Genomic DNA, 20,623 nt, shown 5'->3' on the forward strand with positions numbered 1-20,623 from the left:
TGTGGTGCATGTGGACCGCGCCGATGTCCTCCATTGTATGCATATTTTGCTGGGGTTAGTTGATTACTGCGGTCCACATGCGGTCGGGCTGCTCCCCTAACTAAAGACACGCCACAGTGTCAGGGCTGAGCAGCTCCTCCAGAAATGCCACTATATATTTTTTTTGTTTTTCTCTTTCTGCCTTGTTAGATTTGAGTGTGTTTGCCTTTAGCTGGCATTCTAACACTCTTTTGCACCTGGTAACCTCCATCACATGGTCTGGTGTGGGTGTGGCTCGCGGCCTGGCTTCATTCACATAGTACTACCGCAGTATACATGCTGGGCATTTGTGGAAAGCTTGGCTGCGAGTTGAATTATATCACCTTCAGACCGTGTTCACACCATAGTTAGAGCAGCGGTTAGGACCCCTTGCCATGCTGAGATACCGTGACGTGGTGCATGATGGGCTCCGATATCTCCATGACTGGAATATATTGGCAAAAGTCTCAGCTTTTAATACCTGCATTTATGTCTTGCCAGCATAGTCAGTGTTATATCTGTTTGGTGCATTCTCTCTGTGTGTTTTATATGAGCCTTTAATATAACTGCCTATTCTTATCCGCAAAGTGCGGACAAGAATAGGACAGGTTATATATTTTTTTGCGGACCACGGAACAGAGCAACGGATGCGGACAGCACATGGAGTGCTGTCTGCATCTTTTGCGGCCCCATTGAAGCGAATGGGTCCGCATCCGAGCCACCAAAACTGCGGCTCGGATGCGGACTAAAACAACGGCTGTGTGCATGAGGCCTTACTCTGTATATTGGTTAGGTTATATATTTCTGCACAGTGTGTAAGGATTTCATATCACAACCAGATGCCCTTTAATGTAGCTTTGGATGTAAAAGGAGAAGATGACAAAGAAACGCAAGATCTTATCTGACGGACTACTTTAAAACAGTGCGTCATATCGTGCATTATATCACAAATGGTATGTATTACGTTTAGCAATGAACTTAAAAATGAAGAAAACTATCCTCCTGACCAAGCAATAAGTAGTCTATCAAATTGAAACCCACCCGGCACCTACCTTGTGGCGTTCCTAGATAGTCCCCTTTATACGTGGAGAGATATTGGGACCTCATTGCTCTTTGTACCTCTTCGATAGTCGGAGGCTTAATCCACGGAGAATAGCTGTCCTGGGAGATCGTCTTCTCTTCATGCGGTAACTTCCAGGTAGAAAAAGTCTGTTGATTAAAAAAATAATAATAATGATAAAAAACTAATGGGGGTCATTTACAAAGACCGGCTTTTTACACTGCTTCTTTTTCTCCGCCTTTGCTGGCAGGAGATGCGCCTAATTTATGACAAGGCGTGTGCTCTTCAGCAGGCTGTGCGCCTGGTGGAAAAACTAGACTGGAGTAGTTGTTCACCAATGTTTCCGGGTATAAATGTTGGTAAATTTGTCAGGGGCCAAAATCCGTCCCCTGGCACGCCCCCTCCAATTCTATGTGTTGAATGCGTTGCAAAAACGCCCGGTCTATCATGGAGCCCTTCACCACACAGACCCTTAGTTGTGGAAACGTGAGCGAGCGGTGTGTGCGACAGCGGCATAGCCTCTCACACTTATGGAGTGCTGCTGTGGGGGCAGTGAATGGTTCTCGCTGGTGCCCATGGTGTGCGTCCCCCTGACAGATACTTTCCTACCTGATTACTGCTGTCCTTATAATGTGCCTGGGTTAGACCGACTACTGTACTAGGCTTGGAGAGTTGTCAGCGGTGAAAGGGTGCTGCTCCAGTCATTGCTGTGGTAGAGGTGATGGTCAGACATTACAGGCCAGCAAGAGAGCATGTCTGTGTGCAGTGCCGTCACTAGAACTGACTGGGCCCCACAGCAATTTTTTGAATGGAGCCCCCATCCAGCAACCCCCTGCTCCGATGCAACCCCCACTCTGGTGGCTAGTCAAGATCGCTCTCTCAGACCAGGCCCGGAAGCCGCTCAGTCGGTTTCCTACACATGTATACTGTATGTTCTGTACTGTATAATACTATTAAGGGGGTCATTTAGTCCTCCTTCCAGACGGGCCCTTCTGAGTTTGGGCCCCGTAGCAGCCACTTCTCCTGCTTCCTTTATAGCTAGGCCCGACTGTGCGTTTACTACCTGGTATATTTTGGGGGGCGAAAAGCTGTTTAGTGAAAAGTCCAAGCCGCCAAGTACATCACAAGAGGTTCATCAGCAGCCAGTCTGCAGACAGGATATCTCCTCTATAAGAAATGCTGACAATATTCCCGTACATATGTAGTCTGACAGAATATATCACATTTAGGGTACATTTACACGACCGTATTTCTGGGTCCGCATCCATTCCGCAATTTTGCGGAACGGGTGCGGACCCATTCATTTCAATGGGGCGCAAAAGATGCAAACTGTGTGCTGCCCGCATCTGTAGTTCCGTTCCAGGGCCCTGCAAAAAAAGATAGAGCATGTCCTATTCTTGTCCGCAAAAACGGTCGTGGAATGAGCCTAATTTTGTGGAAGCTGACAGAAAACACACAAGTTGTTTTATCAAACTGGTGTAAAGTAGAACCGGCTTAGTTGCTCATTTTAACCAATCAGATTCTACCTTTTATTTTCCTAAGGAGCTGTGAAAAATGAAAGGCTGAATCTGATTGGTCGCTATGGGCAACTAAGCCAGTTTTCCTTTACACCAGTTTGATAAATTTCTCCCAAGCTCTGCAGCTCTTCCTTGCACGGTAGGTACTGAGTGAGGTTAGAGGTCAGCGCTCTGTGGACTCTGCAGCATTTGTCCCTCTGTGTTGTTTGCCTTCCATTATGGGTTTATATAAAGCATTTCCCGCCTAAATCAAAGAAAAAAAAATTATGTTTAAATATATATATATAAAAAAAAAAACTTAAAGGGAACCTGTCACCAGTTTTATGGTGTCCTAACTAAGGGCAACATAAATAAGTGACTGATTCGCTTAGCAAAATGCTGGGTCACTTTCTTTAGGCTGGGTTCACACCTGAGCGTTTTACAGCGCGTTCCTACGCGCTGTAAAACGCTCAACAAGGAGAAACCAATGATTCCCTATGGGAATGGTTCACACTTGGGCGTTTTACAGCGCGTACGATCGCGCTGTAAAACGCCCGACGCTCCAAAAAGTACATGAGCGACTTTTGGGGCGTTTGTGGCCATAGGACACTGTAGTGAATCACACAAACGCGCGTCAAACGCGCGTTTACTATTACAAAAACGCGCATAAAAATGCGTGTCAAAAACGCGCGTAAAACGCGCGTTTGCGCAACGCTCAAGTGTGAACCCAGCCTTAATTGACCCAGTCAATCTGCCAACATCTTGTATTGAAAAGCTCCAGCTGATAATGATGAGTCATGAATATTCATGAGCTCCTGACTCTCCCCGCCCACCTGCTGCTGAGTGACAGTTTGTTTCCATATGAATCAGCAACAGGTGGGCAGGGGAGTGGCTGTAGCTCTGAATTAAATATACACTGGACTCAATGACATCACGCTGGACTCACTGACATCATGCTGGACTCCATTCAGCATCTTTGTGTGTATATTATGAGGTGACCATCTGTCACACCAGTAAGTGAATACATCTAAGGTACTTTTTAGAAGTTAATGATTGTATATAATTAGATTATAATCCACATGAGAGGTTCCCTTTAATAGGAATCTGCAGTTAGTAGCCTTCAGGATGCCTTTCATGAAAGGTTGTGCCTGAGATTAGAAGGAAAGGTTGGGGGGAGGGGGTCAAGAAAAAGGGCCATGCATCTAGAATAAAAAAATAAAAAATAAAAATGAAGCAACTTTATCAAAAAGTTGGTACTAAAAAATAAAACTCCTACCGTGTTCGGTACACAGCTCCTATGCCGACTCATGCATCTTGATGATTACAGACTGCATGTGCCAGGAACACACAGCATTCATCTAGCAACCATAAGCGAAAAACAGCCCACACGCGGCTGCCGTCATAGGGTCATATCAAAAAGTTTCACCAAAACGTAGTGACAGTTTAACATTCTAAAATGTAGAGGCAGGTGTACAAGGTGTGAAATAGGAATCTGCAGTCAGTAGCCTTCGGCATGCCATGCCTTTCATGAAAAGTTGTCTCCAAGATTAGAAGTGTTTTGTTTTTTTCCAAGAAAGAGCGCCACGTAATCTGACTTTGACTTTTTAGTTTTTTATTTATTTGTATTTTGCTTAGTAATATTATAAAATGTAGTTGTTTGATGTTGAGTTATGGAATATGAATAACATTTTATGAAACTAAAAAAGAAAAAAAATGGACCATACACCTAGAATAAAAAGTGAAGCAACTTTACAAAAAGTTTATAAAAAACAAACAAACCTCGTACCATGTTTTGTCTACAGCTCCTATGCAGACTCACGTGTCTTCACGATTACAGGCTGTGCTTAGACCAATCCTGCAGTCATGTGGTATTCCTTTCCATCTGCTCCCTTCTAGTCAAGCCACACCTTCCAAGGGCCATAACGTTTTTATTTCCCGTTTATATATCTATATGAGGGTTAGTTTTTAGCAGGACAAATTACCGGTATATTTTTAATGGCACCAATTACCAGTAATTTTTGAAAAAAATTTGGTGAGTGAAATTTAAATAAATTCCACCACTTTTTTGTTTCACTGTGCGCTAAATGGACATATTACTATTAGGCTACTTTCACACTAGCGTTCGTCGGTCCGCTCGTGAGCTCCGTTTGAAGGAGCTCACGAGCGGACCCGAACGCCTCCGTCCAGCCCTGATGCAGTCTGAATGGATGCGGATCCGCTCAGACTGCATCAGTCTGGCGGCGTTCAGACTCCGCTCCGCTCGCCTCCGCACGGACAGGCGGACAGCTGAACGCTGCTTGCAGCGTTCGGGTGTCCGCCTGGCCGTGCGGAGGCGTGCGGATCCGTTCAGACTTACAATGTAAGTCAATGGGAACGGATCCGCTTGAAGATGTCACCATATGGCTCAATCTTCAAGCGGATCCGTCCCCCATTGACTTTACATTGAAAGTCTGAACGGATCCGCGCAGGCTACTTGCGCACTTGCGAAATTTTTTAAAGTTATTAATGCAGACGGATCCGTACTGAACGGAGCCTCCGTCTGCATTAATATGATCGGATCCGTTCAGAGCGGATCCGATCAAGCGCAAGTGTGAAAGTAGCCTTTATTCTGTAGGTCAGAAAGATTACCACGATACCAGATTTATACAGTTTTTATTAAAGGGGTTGTCCGGGTTCAGAGCTGAACCCGGACATACCCTTATTTTCACCCCGGCAGCCCTCCTGAGCCTGGCATCGGAGCATCTCATGCTCCGATGCGCTCCCGTGCCCTGCGCTAGATCGCGCAGGGCACAGGCTCTTGTGTTTTCAATAACACACTGCCGGGCGGTAACTTCCGCCCAGCAGTGTGTTCGGTGACGTCACCGGCTCTGAGGGGCGGGCTTTAGCTCTGCCCTAGCCGTTTTACTGGCTAGGGCAGAGCCAAATCCCGCCCATCAGTGCCTGTCAGCCCCATAGAGAGCCCGGTATGTCACCGGAACTCAGAAAAATGCCTTTGCCCTGCGCGATTTAGCGCAGGGCAAAGGAGAGCATCGGAGCATGAACTGCTCCGATGCTCATGTCAGGGGGGCTGCCGGGGTGAAAATGGAGGGATGTCCAGGTTCAGCTCTGAACCTGGACAACCCCTTTAAGTTTTAGTACTTTTATAAAAATAAAAAAAACTTTGGATAAAATGTTTTGTGTTGTCATTTTCTAAAAACTATAATTTTTGGGGTATTACTTTCTACAGGGCTTGTTTTTTACAGGACGAACTGTAGTTTTTATTAGTACCATTTTGGGGCATGTATGACTTTTTGATCATTTTTTATTTATTCCAAGGGCGAGATGACTAAACAACAGCGATTCGGGAATTTTTTATTTATTTTTTCCATCGCATCATTCGAGTGATCACTGAGGGTCACAGAAACAGAACATCGTGCAATCAACTTTTTTTTATTGGGGGACCCTTCTATCAAAAAAGGGATTGCCCGGCCCCTTGGAGTGCTTGCTTGTCCTGAAGCCCAACTGCAGAGAAAACAAAATAATTCTCTCAATGAAATAAATGGAGCTTGTCCATTGTTTTCAAGACGCCCTCGACAGGTGAGAGCCATGCAGGACATCACTCAGGGCCTTAGCTAATGCATGGAGTTCCCAAGAGCGAGACTAGGCAGATGTATATGATATGTAATGTATTATCAGATTAAAGGATATGCGCGGTGAATATAACGTATGGATAATGTATGGCGTACCTTGTCAGGGTGAGGTCTGTTGTTTCTGGCTCCTGATGCTGTTGCCGCTCTGATAGGCTCTGGCTTGGAATATGGTTTCCAGCTAAACTCATCGCTGTACATGCTGATCCCAACAGGGTCACACAGATAGTAAGGGTTGCTGTAGCTTTTAGATGTCTTGGGTCTGTGAGACAAACACAGGATCGGTCCTGTAGACTATGCGTGCTGCGAACGATTCATATGACATTCAATAGACAAGCGATGTAGCTGAGTGCAGTGTGCGGATGGATGTGACACCAACACCTGTAATGTGACCTTACTGATGACATTTTCATTAAATGATTCAACGACGGCAGCGGTACATTATAAACCGCTCTCAACATAATCGCTATATTATGTTATTATAGTCTAAACGACCTGCACAAAAATAATAGCGGCCGCAGGATACAGTGAGAGGTCATCTGCCCACCGTCTTGGTTTTAAAGAACACTCTGAAACAATGGACCCCTGTTTTCAACATCAGATGTTGGGGTAGTAGTAGAGCCACTATGAGGAAGGTTTGGAGCAGTTGCCTATAGCAAGCAATGAGATTCCAGCGCTCTTAGGGCTCGTTCACACGACCGTTGGTGTCCCGTGCTATGAACCGCAAATTATGGTCCGCAATGCACGGGCACCTTCAGTGGGGCAGGCGCATGGGGATCGCAGACCCATTCACTTGAATGGGTCCGCGATCCCTCCGAACGGGACACCAACGGTCGTGTGAACGAGCCCTTAGGCTATTTTCAAATTGCATTTTGAAGAGTTCATCGAAGGGATGTGCCAGGAGGACCTCCAATGGTTTTTTACTGGATGCTTCTGGACGGATTAGCAAGGTCTGCAGCACTATTCCATACATTCTGATGTATACTACCGCTCCTATGGAGACCTATACAAGGAAACACAGTGTAGTCTGATCCATCGGTCCCTTACTTCTGACTTACCTACCAAATGTGTGGTAGTAAGAAGTAGTGGATATATGGAACAAAGTATTGCAACTGTATCCAACTATATAGGGTTCGTTTGTAGTCTGTTGCTATGGAAATACATAAGTCGGCAAAGTAGCTGTAGACAAAATGACTGGAGATTTTTAATTACTGTAAGATAACAATTGGCATGACCAATTGTGGACCACGGCAAATATTATAAGTTAAAGGGTAGGTCATCAATATCTGATCGGTGGGGGTCCGACACCTAGGACCACTGCCAAAGGTTGTGTAAAAAAAAACAATTTGATACATATGCAAATTAACTGAGATGAGTCCTGTCCTTGACTCATCTCAGAGACAGGACTCATCTCAGGATAATTTGCATATGTATCAAATCAGGTTTTTTTACACAATAAAAGCACACAGAGCTATGGGGACTGGGTATTGCGGATGTGCTAGCGGCCATCTAGCAACCCATGTCCTCAGCTCTATACCCAAAATCCAGGTGACAGGTTCCCTTTAAGAAATGGGATGATGGGAGGTATGGAGAGATAAGGCCAAGTGTAATGACTTACCGTACGGCCACTGGTGGAGAAGACACGTTATGAGGGTAGTCTCTATTCATAGTTGTCTCATAAGGATCCCATATGTTTCCTCCTTCAAAAAGAGACAAATAAGGGACTAATCTTGATTCTGGATATTAGAAAACATTTCAACACCATAGACGGACACATATTCAATCACTTGTCCCTCCAAACATCTCTAGAATCCCTATTCTTACTATGGAAACAGACAAAATTCGGAGGGTATGTTCACATGGCCTACATTTCATGCAGATTTTGGCATATATTTCACACTTCAATGGGTCTGTGGTCCGCGTTATGCAGCCAAGTACAGGACATGTTCTACTGTTTACGCAACAGGAAAATGGATAGAGAAAGAACTCAGATCATTCATGTGCGTTCCACATCCATATGTCCGGTCTTCAAAAAGATTGACAATGTCTTGTGAAGGGTCCGTCTTTGGTCCGTGCGTCTGTTTTTCGACCTCCATGTGTCATTCGTTTTCCAGATGCACTGACAGGCTGAAGAAGAATGTTCTCCTACCAATGGTGCATGAAAACTACTGACAGAACACAGATGACATCATTGTGTCTGTGGTTTTCAAGGTCCCTTAGACTTCATGTGATGGACCATGTGACGGACCATGTGATGAGCACAGTGACGTCACCAATGGGTCCTTTTCTCCCAGATCTTCAAAGAAGAAGACAGAAGAGATGGCGGCTGCGCGAACAAGTGGATGAGGTGAGTTTATTTATTTAATTTTTTTTACCCCTCCAGCCCTATTGTACTATGCATTCTTTATTATGAATGCTATTATTTTCCCTTATAACCATGTTATAAGGGAAAAAAATAAAGATCGGGTCCCCATCCAGATCGTCACCTAGCAATCGCACCGTATCTGCACTTGCTTGCGGATGCTTGCGATTTTCACGCAGCCCCATTCACTTTTATGGGGCCTGCGTTGCGTGAAAAACGCACAATATAGAGCATGCTGCGATTTTCATGCAACGCACAAGTGATAGGTGAAAAACATCGCTCATGTGCACAGCCCCATATAAATGAATGGGTCCGGATTCAGTGCGGGTGCAATGCGTTCACCTCACACATTGCACCCGCGCGGAATTCTCTCCCGTGTGAAAGAGGCCTTAGGCAGATTTTTTGAGTTATATGTGGATCTGGCATGGATTGCTCTCCATATTTCACCCTGTACATTCAAAAAGTGAAATCTGTGGCGAAAATCATCTGCTTTTCCGAAACATAATGAACATGCTGAAAACTTAAAAAAACATCAGCATGAGCATATTTCACACAGAAGTTTTACAGAACCCCATCCACATACATTGCACTGTAAATCAGACGAACGCCAGCCTAACCTCAGGAGGGATGACCGACCAGCTAGTGTGAGGAGGTATTGGAAGATGTCGAAGGAAAGAAGGACTGGACATTCTGAATTTCAACATGTCCGATCCTTAGTTCCCACCAGAGATAAGCCACTGTCTGAGGAGCCTGGCAGTGGCTTATTCCCCTCTCTTCATTGAGAACACATGCACGCTCAGCTTGGCCAAGTCTGCAAGTGTATGGTGGTAGCAGGTGGTCAGACAAGCTACTTATGGTGTACACCCTCCTTAAAGGGGTTGTGACATGTTTTTAAGTTATGCCTTCCAGTGCAGAATGAATGGGAGGACCTGCCATTCCATCAGAACAGGGGAACGGGACCCCCACACTTGTGATCGGTAGGAGTCCCAAAGGTTGGACTCCAAGCAATCGGCTAGGGGAGAACTTAAAAACTTGGCACAACTCCATCACTCCTGATATGTCTGTTTTACTAAATAATTGTATTCCCTGTGTAATTCCAATTTTGGAGCATCCTTTTCATATAGCTGTATGTTATTCCGCTCCTCAGTTATTGTTATTAGAAGTTTTTTTTTAACCCTTTCATGACCGGGCCTTAAAAACGCCTTAATGTCCAGGCAATTTTTTGTGATTTTTTGCAAGTGGTGGTTTAGCGGCCCTAACTTTTTTTTTTTGGACTTCCAAAATAATTTTGCGATAGTTTTTTTTACTTGACACTTAGGCCGTTATTAGCACACTATCAATGCCACTCCAGGACATATGGCCTGCTCACGGACCGCATGTTTCGGAGGGCATACGGTCGTGTGCAAGGGCCCTAATTCTTATTAAAAAGTCTTTATTTTTTTTATTATAGCTTTTTATTTCGTAAATATTTAAAACTGACACCAAAAATTAATTATTGCAATGGGTTTTCTATTTTGTGACTGATCGATTTGATATATAATATGTATAGGTTTCAGTGAATGGGGCGACTATGGTGATGGTTTCCTTTAGCGACAGCATTTTGAATTTTTTTTATTTGTATTTTCTATTATTTATTTATTTTACTTATATTTTAATATGTCCCCCAGGAGGTCATTAAAAGACTTTTTTTTTTTTTTACTTGCACTGTTTCCACTGTAACTGGGGGCATCCACAGGAGCTGATCGGGGGCTCCTTAGACCCTGCAGCGCTGCTCCTGCCCCGACACTCCCAGCTGCTTCCTGCTGTCCCTCCCTTCGTGCCTGCAGTGATCTCCTGCTGGCACAGAAGGCAATAGCAGTAATAAACCGCTCCTGTCCTCTCCGCAGGGTCCCCGCTGTATCTGACAGCCAAGACCCGACCTGCTCCTGCTAGATTGCAGGAGCAGGAGCTTTAGGCTAGGTCTACACGACGACACTTGTCGCGCAACATTTTGTCGTACAACAATATGTATAATGATAGTCTATGGTGTCGCACTGATACATGCGACATGCTGCGACTGTGACGCGTGACGGTTGCACAAAATCCATTTGCAGCATGTCGCAGTGCGACACCATAGACTATTATTATACAAATTGTCGCGCGACACATGTTGCAGTGTAGTTGTGCCCTATGTGTCACGCGACACATGTCGTCATGTAGACCTAGCCTTAATCCCAGCGCTGATCAAAGAGCTGCCTGACTGTTTATATATGTGCGCTCTGTATGAGGTATGTGTTGATAGGACATATATAGTCAGTGGGCAGTGGGAAGGGGTTAATAAATCTGAAACTGGGCGATACAGTCTTAGGCCTCCTGCACACAAACGTGTGCGCCCCGTGGCCGTGCATGCGGGCTGCAATGCACGAACACCGACCGTGGGTCAGCGGCAGCGGATTGTGGACCCATTCACTTTAATGGGTCCGCGATCCGGCCGTTCCGCAAAAAGACAGAACATATCCTATCTTTTTGCGGAACAGAAGTACGGGATGAAACACCAAGGAATCACTCCGTAGTGCTTCCGTAGGGTTCCGTTCTTTCATTCCGCATCTCCGGATTTGCGGACCCATTCAAGTGAATGTGTTCGCATCCGTGATGCAGAATGCCCACGGAATAGCGCCCGTATATTGCGGATCCGCAAATGCGGTCTGCAATACGGCCACGGAGCGCACACGTTCATGTGCAGGAGGCCTTACACTGGCAGCACTGACTGGATGGTGTTAGGCCTCTTGCACACGACCCTATGGCTTTTTCAGTATTTTGTGGTCCGCAAAAAACACGGATGACGTCTGTGTGCATTCCGCTTTTTGCGGAACGGAACAGCTGGCCCCTGATAGAACAGTACTATCCTTGTCCGTTATGTGGACAATAATAGGACATGTTCTATCTTTGAACGGAACAATGGAAATACGGAAACGGAAGGCATACGAAGTACCTTCCGTTTTTTTTGCGGATCCATTGAAATGAATGGTTCCATATACGGAACGCAAAAAAACTGAACGTAAACGGGAACAAAAAAGTTTGTGTGCAAGAGGCCTTTACTGCGCAGGGTTTACTCCCCAAACCGGTAACACCATGTTGTGAATTCAGGAATAAACTTCTAGCAGCAATAAGTGAAGGACGGAACAACATGCAGTTATAAGAACAGATACCCCAGAGTGGTTACTGCATGGCGAAACGCGCGAAAATGGGCGTTCGCTTGTCTCTGTATGCGCGATTGCAAACGCCGGTACAATCGCGCATACAGAGCGCTCCATCGCGAACGCTCAGGTGTGAACCCAGCGTAACTGCTGCCTGATGTAGTTGGCGAGCTGTAGGAGTAGGACTACCCGGAGAGGAGCTGTCCGACCATCACTATGTGAGCCACAAGAAGGCAGGGTCACAAATGCTGGAGGTGGGAAGAACATGGCCCATAAATAGGTAATCCACCGTGTCGAGAAGTCAGGAAGGAGTTCAATGGAGAATGAATAACAGTAAAAGCCTTTCATACGGAAGGTAAAAATACACCTAGGACGATGAATGCAGTGATGGCGAGGTGCTGCACACAGGTGCGGGCGGTCTAGACTGCAGGGAGAGACGTGTGTCCGTGTATTCATGCTGTGAACTCTGCGAGAAGGGCAGATGTCTCCTAAGACTATTCTGAGATCTCCTTACAGTTCTACAGAAACACATACTATGAGAGGGCACAGATGGGGAGGTTTATCAAGATCAGCGTTTTCACAGCATCACGTATGCAATCCAGAAGGTCCGGTGCGGAACAGAGCCCCTGTGCCTCCGCACCGCAAAAAAATGGAACGTGTTCTATTTTTTTGCCGTGCGGACCGATCACGGATCCATTCAAGTTGAATGGGTCCGGAATCCGAATGGATGTTGCCTGTGTACTGGGGACCCGCGGTCCCCAATGCACGGAACGGCAGAGCAACGGCCGTGTGGATGAGCCTTAAATTAGTTGCTTCCTCCGGCAGTCTGTGCGCCTAAACAGAAACCTACATCAGCTCAGAGCTTCTGGCGTCATTTGCAACAGACAACTGGCGTAAATGAAGATAAATTTGTCGCAGCTGCTGGCCACGCCCCCTGTCTGAAATGTGGCGACGGCGGTATAAAAACTGGAAAATGTGATAATTTTTTTTTAAAGTTGCAGATAAAAGGAACATTTATTAAGCCCTTTATGTCGCTACTGTAGCGTTAAAAAGTCACACATGATGGCGAACGCCATATGTGCATCATAATTAGCGACATTTTGAACTGGCAGGGTTTAGCGGAAGGACTTTGTGCGGCACGTGCTATAACTTTTGTAAGAGACTGGCATAAGCTATAGCTGAAGTCTACGCCGGCCTGTAGCTGACGTAGACTTCAGTTTGTGGTGTACGGCAGGGCAGAGATGTGTCTCATTTATTAAGAGGCATCTGCCTTAGGCCTCTTTCACATGACCATGTACGGGCCGTGCCCGTGCTGCGGACCGCAAATTGAGGGAATGGGGTCCGCGATCCGTCCGTTCCGCTAAAAGATAGAAAAAGTTATATTTTTTGGGCGGAATGGAAGCACGGAACGGAATCCCACGGAAGCACTCCGTAGTGCTTCCGTGGGGTTCCGCACCACATCTCCGGATTTTCACTTGAATGGGTCCGCATCTGTGATGCGGAATGCACATGGCCAGTGCCCCGTGTATTGCGGACAGAGCAGCTCATCATCTTGTCGTAGGATGCAATACGTGACCGGCAGTCTAGTAGAGAAAAGCAGAGGATCTTGGATCTGCTGGAGGCTACCAGGCCTATCACAGGTACATTCCTTATAAATGCCTGCTGCAGGTGGCAGTGCTCCATAAGAATATACACTACTGTATTAAACCTGAAGATCACAGGTTTAGGTCCCCTAGAAGGGCTTAAAAAAAAAAAAAAAAAAAGAGTTTTTAGATAATAAAAAACAATAAAAGATCATTTGCACTGCTGCCTCCCCAAATGCCTGAACTATTAAAGCATAAACGTATTTATCTGGTACGGTGAACACCGTAACGGAAAAAAATAATCAAAATGGCCGATTTGTCTTGGCGTCTGTCTCTATGGAAAGCCTTGGAAGGCTTCAGTGTGAACTGTAGCAAACACAGAATCAGTTACTAGGTGTCATGCTGTATGTGTAACACTTGGATACATTTGGGTTGTTGTGTAGCAACAGGCGGAGAAGTTACATGCTGGATTACCATGGATTACCATGTTCCCGCGGTGACACCGCCATCAGCCCGTCCTCAGAACTACAGATGACGTCCCTACATCTCTATAAAAGAGAAGCCTGAAAAAATGCATAAAATATCCCTACCGTGATGCAGGTGATCTTCATTGTTTTTTATTATTTAAAAACTCTTTTTTTAAAAAAAAAGACATTCTAATTAATGAAAGGTGTTTGTGAATATATTTATTATAAAATAATATTTAACTATTTTCATTTTTTTAATTCCTGGAGAACCCCTTTAAGTCCGAGTATATAACTTCGGCCTTTAATTCTAGGACTTTAATAATAGGAATCTGAAGTTGGCTTTGGCACCGAGGTACCAGCCAGGATTTCAGTTATATCAAGTTACCCTGCCCCCCCATCCACACGATAGGGGATAACTATTAGGCCTCATGCACACGGCCGTTGCCCAGCTGTGGACCCATTCACTTAAACATGTTCTATTTTTTTGCGGCGGCTCACGGACCCATTCAATGTTAATGGGTCTCGATCCGTCCCGGCTGCCGCACGGACGTTGCCCGAGCATTGGGGACCGCAAATTGCGGCCCCCAATGCACGGAATGGCCGCACAACGGCAGTGTACATGAGGCCATAGAGTGGTGGAGGTCTGACCACTAGGACCTCTGCTGATCCATGGGGCTGCCAGAGATAGCCGAGCTTGGCTATTTTCCTGCAGATAGGGGATAACTTGAAAAACCAGTGTGCCCCTTTAAGAGGAATCATTTGGTTTTAAAAAAAAAAGTCGCATATTTTGGCACACACTGGGGCATATTTACTAAAAAGTTTGTGCCTGTTTTTAGTAAAAAAAAAAAAAAATTAAAAAAGTATGCCGTTTTAGGCCTCATGCACACAAACGTATCTTGTTTCCGTTCCGTTTTTTTTTTTTTGTGCACAGGATGTGGACCCATTTATTTCAATAGGTCCACAAAATATGCGGACAGTGTGCCGTCCATATCCGTATGTCTGTTCTGTAGCCCCGCAAAAAATATAGAGCACTGTGCTATCATTGTCCGTTTTGCAGATAATGATAGGCATTGTTACAATTGATCCGCAAAAAAACATATACAACACGAATGTCACACGGACATCATCCATATTTTTTGTGGACCACAAAATACATATGGTCGTGTGCATGTAGCCTTAGAATGTCTTATTTTTTTCCCCCCTTCACATTTACTATTGAAATTGCTCCTGTTTTGGAGGCTTTTGCACCTTTTTTTGGACTAATTTAAAAGTTTTCTTACTTTTGCTACTTTTTTACAACCTATTTATGCAGGTGTAGCTTTTTTTGCACCTGAAAGTGAATATGAACCCGTCTAACTGATAAACAACCACCAGAGGTCAGACTGGTAATAAAAATACAATACGACAAAAGAAGGACAATGGAATGAAATCTGCCTGTTTATTTTATGGCCCAAAAAACGGCAAGCTTGGTAAATGTGCCCCACTATTTTTTTACACAAAAATTTGCCATGTTTTGTCATTTACACCAGTGTCACCACTTTTGAAAACTGGGTGGGAATGTTGGCCCCATCAGCTAGGTGAGTAGGGGTACGCCAGATTTAGGCCTCTTGAACACGACCGTATGCCCTCCGAGGACATACGGTCCGTGAGCAGCCATATGTCCCGGAGCGGCATTGATCGCGTGCACGGGGAGCGCACAGCATCATAGGTTACAATGTAGCTGTGGACGTCGGGCCGCCCACGGGGCTATTGTCCCGCCACAGCATCATAGTAACCTATGATGCTGTGCGCTCCTATGCATACGATCAATGGCACTCCGGGACATATGGCCCGCTCACGGACCGTATATCTCGGAGGGCATACGGTCATGCGCAAGAGGCCTTATCAAATGCCATTTTTAAAAATATCACACACAAAAAAAATTATATTTTGCTCCAGTGAGGGACCAACAAAGCGTGAACAGATTCCTGCAGCCGGCAATTTAAGAAAAACTATTCTACAGCGCCTGCCGATGAAACTTTATAGAGCTTGAAAGTAGCAGTCAGATAGGCGTTAGCTATAAGGGCTTTCCTTCATCCATGGTCCTTTGTGTGGACAGAATAGTGAATTTGTGCCTTCATCTGATGTAGCTACGCGGTTCTATGACCTTAAGATGTTCTTTGGACCAGAGCAAGCACCAAGGCAACTGTAGATGGCCCCAAACACTTCAGAATTTCATTTTTAGTAGGCGATTTTCAACATTTTAGAAGTTTTTGTCATCTGCTAATTGTTTAAACCTGGCCCATCCCTCCGAGTACAAGAACAGACCTCATGAGTAATACCATTTCATGAGGCTCACAGCTCTACTGTACCACACAGACATGTTCATGCAAGTCTTTCCACCGGCCGCGCGGCTGACTCTCCCACCTGTACTCATACTAGACAGGACAATGCCTGCACCTGCACACCTCCTCCTCATCCATCCTCCTCACCCACCACATTTCCTTCTGTGGCACCTTACCAAGAGAAGCCATGGCCGTCTTGGGTCTTTGTGGAGTTCTGTCTGCTGCTCCAGGAGGCTTCTTGTGGCTGCTGAACTTGGAGGATATGAGCAGACAGGCGGCCAACTGGTCACATTTTTCTTTCTCCGGCAATGATTTACTTTTATCTCTCAGATAGTTCAGCTGCTCCATGAACTGTGGCTTCAGAAGGTCTCCATCCAGCTATGAAATGATTGAGAAGACATCTGAGAGTCAGGGTTGAAGGGTTCCAACTGTGGCAAAGGAGTTGTCCATGTTTTTTTTTTTTTTTAATACATAAACTATTAAAATAATACAACAAAACCTATGCACCCCTCCTGACCCCCTCCGCTCCTAGCGCCATCATGTGTTTCCTACCTTGCAACCCAGATGCACCTTAGAGGTCTTGTGGAGCCCGTGCCCTGTTTTGGTGACATAAGGGAGACCTGCCTAACATTAAGCAGGTGGTTTCAATGACCTACTTAAAGGGGTTCTCTGGGATTCATATATTGTTACCTGTGATTGGTGGGGGTCCGACTCCCCGCACCCCGTTAATCAGATGTAAGAAGCCACGGCGGCTCTGGTGAGAGCTGCGACCTGTTCCTAGACCAGTGGTGTCATGTTCATCGGTCAAGTGACCTAAGCACAGCTCAGTCCCATTCAAGTGAAAGGGCATGGTCTGCAATACCAAGCACAGCCACTATACAATGTACGGCGCCGTGCTTGGCAACCTGCTCACCTGAGCGCCTCTTTAAACAGCCGATCGGTGGGAGGGCCGAGAGTCGGACCTCCACCGACCAGATACTGATGACCTATCCGGAAAATAGGTCATCAGTATTGTAGTCCAGGAAAGCCCTTTTAAATGAGATGAACTTCCCCTTTAAGCAGTCCATACATGCATTAGTAAGGCTTTAGGTCGGTGTCAAACATGCCAGAAAAGAGAAACCTACAGGAAGAACTGCTTGTCACGTTTGTATCCGCTCCTGTATACGGCTCAAAAAGTACATGAAAAAACTGCATGTGTGAATTCAGCCTTAACTGGGGCGTTAAGTGTGGAAACAGACGTGAGCCAGGCCTCTCCCCCGATAAATGGCCATTCGTGTACTACCAGATTTTAGAAAGGGGGACACTCTTAAAGGGGTATTCCCATCACAGACAATGGTGCATATCGCTAGGATATGCCCGCATTGTCTGATAGGTATACTGTCTGGCACGGCTAATCCTGCTGATTAAAGTGATACCTGTCTTGTGAAAACCAATTGTGGCGTTCCCAAGAAGAAGAAAAAATACTTTTTTGTTTTTGCCTCAAGTGCACCAAGGGGCGTGGCCAGCACTGGAAATCTGGTGCGCTGATGCTAGGCTCCGCCCCTCTGTGCAATCAAGCCCTCGTTTGTATAAGGGCTTGTTCACACGAACATGTAAAGCCCGTTGCCGTATTGCGGAACGCATTTGCTGATCCGCAATACACGGGCGCCGTTCCGTGGCCATTCCGTATCACGGATGTGGACCCATTCATTTCAATGGGTCCGCAAATCCGGAGATGCGGAATGAAAGAACGGAACGGAACACTACGGAGTGCTTTCTGGGGTTCTGTTCTGTGCTTCCGCACTGCAAAAAGAAAGACTTGCTCTATCTTTTTGCGGAACGGAAGGATCGCGGACCCATTCAAGTGAATGGGTCTGCGATCCCCTTGCGACTGCCCCACGGATGGTGCCCGTGCATTGCGGACCGCAATTTGTGGTCTACAGCACGGGACACCAACGGTCGTGTGAACGAGCCCTAAAGGGGTTCTGCAGTCTGCAGTATCCTCTGGATAGATCATCAGCATCTGATTGGCGGGGGTCCGACACCCGGGACCCCCGCCAATCAGCTGTTTGAGAAGGCAGTAGCGCCGTGGCCTCCTCACTGTTTACTGCTGGCCCAGTGACGTCACGACTAGTATCAATGGCCTGGGTGGGGCTAAGCTCTGTTCACTTGAATGGAGAGCCGCTGCCTTCTCAAACAGCTGATCGGCGGCGGGGGTCCTGGGTGTCGGACCCCCGCCGATCAGATGCTGATGACATCAGTTTAAACAAATTGCAGAACCCCTTTAAAGCAGGGATGCCCAACCTGCGACCCTCCAGCTGTTGCAAAACTACAACTCCCAGCATGCCTGGGAGGCCTACAGCTATTAGTGCATGCTGGGAGTTGTAGTTTTGCAACAGCTGGAGGGCCACAGGTTGAGCATCCCTGGTATAAAGCATATGTCTCTTTTTGGGGGGGAAACGTCACACTTCAGAGAATTTGTGGATTCCATGCACTTGAATCTACATGCAAAAAAAAAAAAAAAAGTACCAAAAAGCGCTGCAAGTGTGAACACAGTCAGACAAGAGGAAACGGATCTGCCCCTGACAGCCAATTACAAGAAGTGATGCTGCGGCGGCTGTGAAGCTGCAGCCACAGACAGGAAGGTGTAGATATCACCTACAGTTACACAGATCCCACCTGAGTGCCGATCATGGTGACGGAGCTCGGGATCCCCCGCGGGCACCGGTCTCGGGTGAGGAGGAGGCGCGGCAGGACGTCCCCGACTGTGCCCAGCACCGAGCAGCCTTTACAGCCCGGACGCTTCCATCACTAGGCAACTGGGAGACCACGTGTTGGAGGGGGCGTGGTCATCTGCTGAGCGTGCAAGGGCAAGCAGGAGAACTGTTATAACCCACCGTGCCCAGCAGGGGCGCTCCCGAGTCTCGTGGGTTTCTGCACATTCCATAGACAATGCACGTGCAGTCAGTGACTTCCTGAAATAATGTACCCATACTGTACACCTTATAAGGCTGCAGTATGGTGCCCACAAACAAGGCAGCCATATTCTACCCATAAATAATACTGACATACCACATTCATTTCATACTGCATACCACCCAACCATCTGCGGACTGGAAGCTCAAAGTGGCCCTAGAAAAAAAAAACTAAAAGTGGCCCGGTGTTGAAGGTGGGTCCAAATTGATAGAAGGTTGGGCAAATACCGCAGTGCAGCACAAAATACCGCCACCCTCACTACAGTGTGATACGGCTGAGTTCAGGACGACGCCTGGTGCATAAGTACCTGATGCTCCCAGTGTTAATGCTTACCTTAGAGCACGGGTGTCAAGCACAAGGCCCGCGGGCCGAATCCGGCCCGCCAGACCTTGTCATGTGGCCCGCCGCCGGCCGCCAGCCTTCACCTTTTATTATCACTTCCTGCAGGCGGCCCCTGCAGGAAGTGATAATAAAACTACAAGCGCTCGCCGAGACTGAGAGGAGGGAGGAGGCAGGCTGGGCGCTGGCAGTGTGAGTCATACGTCACGCGCCTGCGCCGCCCACTTTATGAATGAAGCAGGCGGCGTGGGCGCATGACGTATGACTCACGCTGCCAGCGCCTGTCCTCCCGGCCTGCCTCCTCCCTCCTGCCTACCGAGCGGCGAGCGCTTGTAGTTGTAAGTACCCACAGATCCCCCATAAGTGTCACCACAGATCCCCCATAAGTGTCACCCACAGATCCCCCATAAGTGTCACCCACAGATCCCCCATAAGTGTCACCCACAGATCCCCCATAAGTGTCACCCACAGATCCCCCATAAGTGTCACCCACAGATCCCCCATAAGTGTCACCCACAGATCCCCCATAAGTGTCACCCACAGATCCCCCATAAGTGTCACCCACAGATCCCCCATAAGTGTCACCCACAGATCCCCCATAAGTGTCACCCACAGATCCCCCATAAGTGTCACCCACAGATCCCCCATAAGTGTCACCACAGATCCCCCATAAGTGTCACCACAGATCCCCCATAAGTGTCACCACAGATCCCCCATAAGTGTCACCACAGATCCCCCATAAGTGTCACCACAGATCCCCCATAAGTGTCACCACAGATCCCCCATAAGTGTCACCACAGATCCCCCATAAGTGTCACCACAGATCCCCCATAAGTGTCACCACAGATCCCCCATAAGTGTCACCCACAGATCCGCCATAAGTGTCACCCACAGATCCCCCATAAGTGTCACCCACAGATCCCCCATAAGTGTCACCCACAGATCCCCCATAAGTGTCACCCACAGATCCCCCATAAGTGTCACCCACAGATCCCCCATAAGTGTCACCCACAGATCCCCCATAAGTGTCACCCACAGATCCCCCATAAGTGTCACCCACAGATCCCCCATAAGTGTCACCCACAGATCCCCCATAAGTGTCACCCACAGATCCCCCATAAGTGTCACCACAGATCCCCCATAAGTGTCACCCACAGATCCCCCATAAGTGTCACCCACAGATCCCCCATAAGTGTCACCCACAGATCCCCCATAAG

The 20,623-nt window shown here is 46.9% G+C and overlaps 1 protein-coding gene across 2 annotated transcripts in view; it reads right to left on the reverse strand.

Moving 5' to 3' along the window:
* TEX26 (testis expressed 26) overlaps window positions 1–18,865 on the reverse strand; it is a 38,038-nt gene extending 19,173 nt beyond the window's left edge. For both annotated transcript variants that reach the window (XM_044287783.1, XM_044287782.1), the window contains exons 1-5: window positions 18,771–18,865; window positions 16,289–16,490; window positions 7,819–7,900; window positions 6,300–6,462; window positions 1,071–1,227 (exon numbers count right to left, since the gene is read on the reverse strand). In XM_044287783.1, the coding sequence (XP_044143718.1) occupies window positions 1,071–1,227; window positions 6,300–6,462; window positions 7,819–7,900; window positions 16,289–16,490; window positions 18,771–18,785 (619 nt within the window). In that variant the 5' untranslated portion in view covers window positions 18,786–18,865. The remainder of the gene's footprint in view (window positions 1–1,070; window positions 1,228–6,299; window positions 6,463–7,818; window positions 7,901–16,288; window positions 16,491–18,770) is intronic.
* Window positions 18,866–20,623: the final 1,758 nt, after the last annotated feature.

Source organism: Bufo gargarizans, chromosome 3, assembly GCF_014858855.1.
Source record: "Bufo gargarizans isolate SCDJY-AF-19 chromosome 3, ASM1485885v1, whole genome shotgun sequence".
Lineage (NCBI taxonomy): Eukaryota > Metazoa > Chordata > Amphibia > Anura > Bufonidae > Bufo > Bufo gargarizans.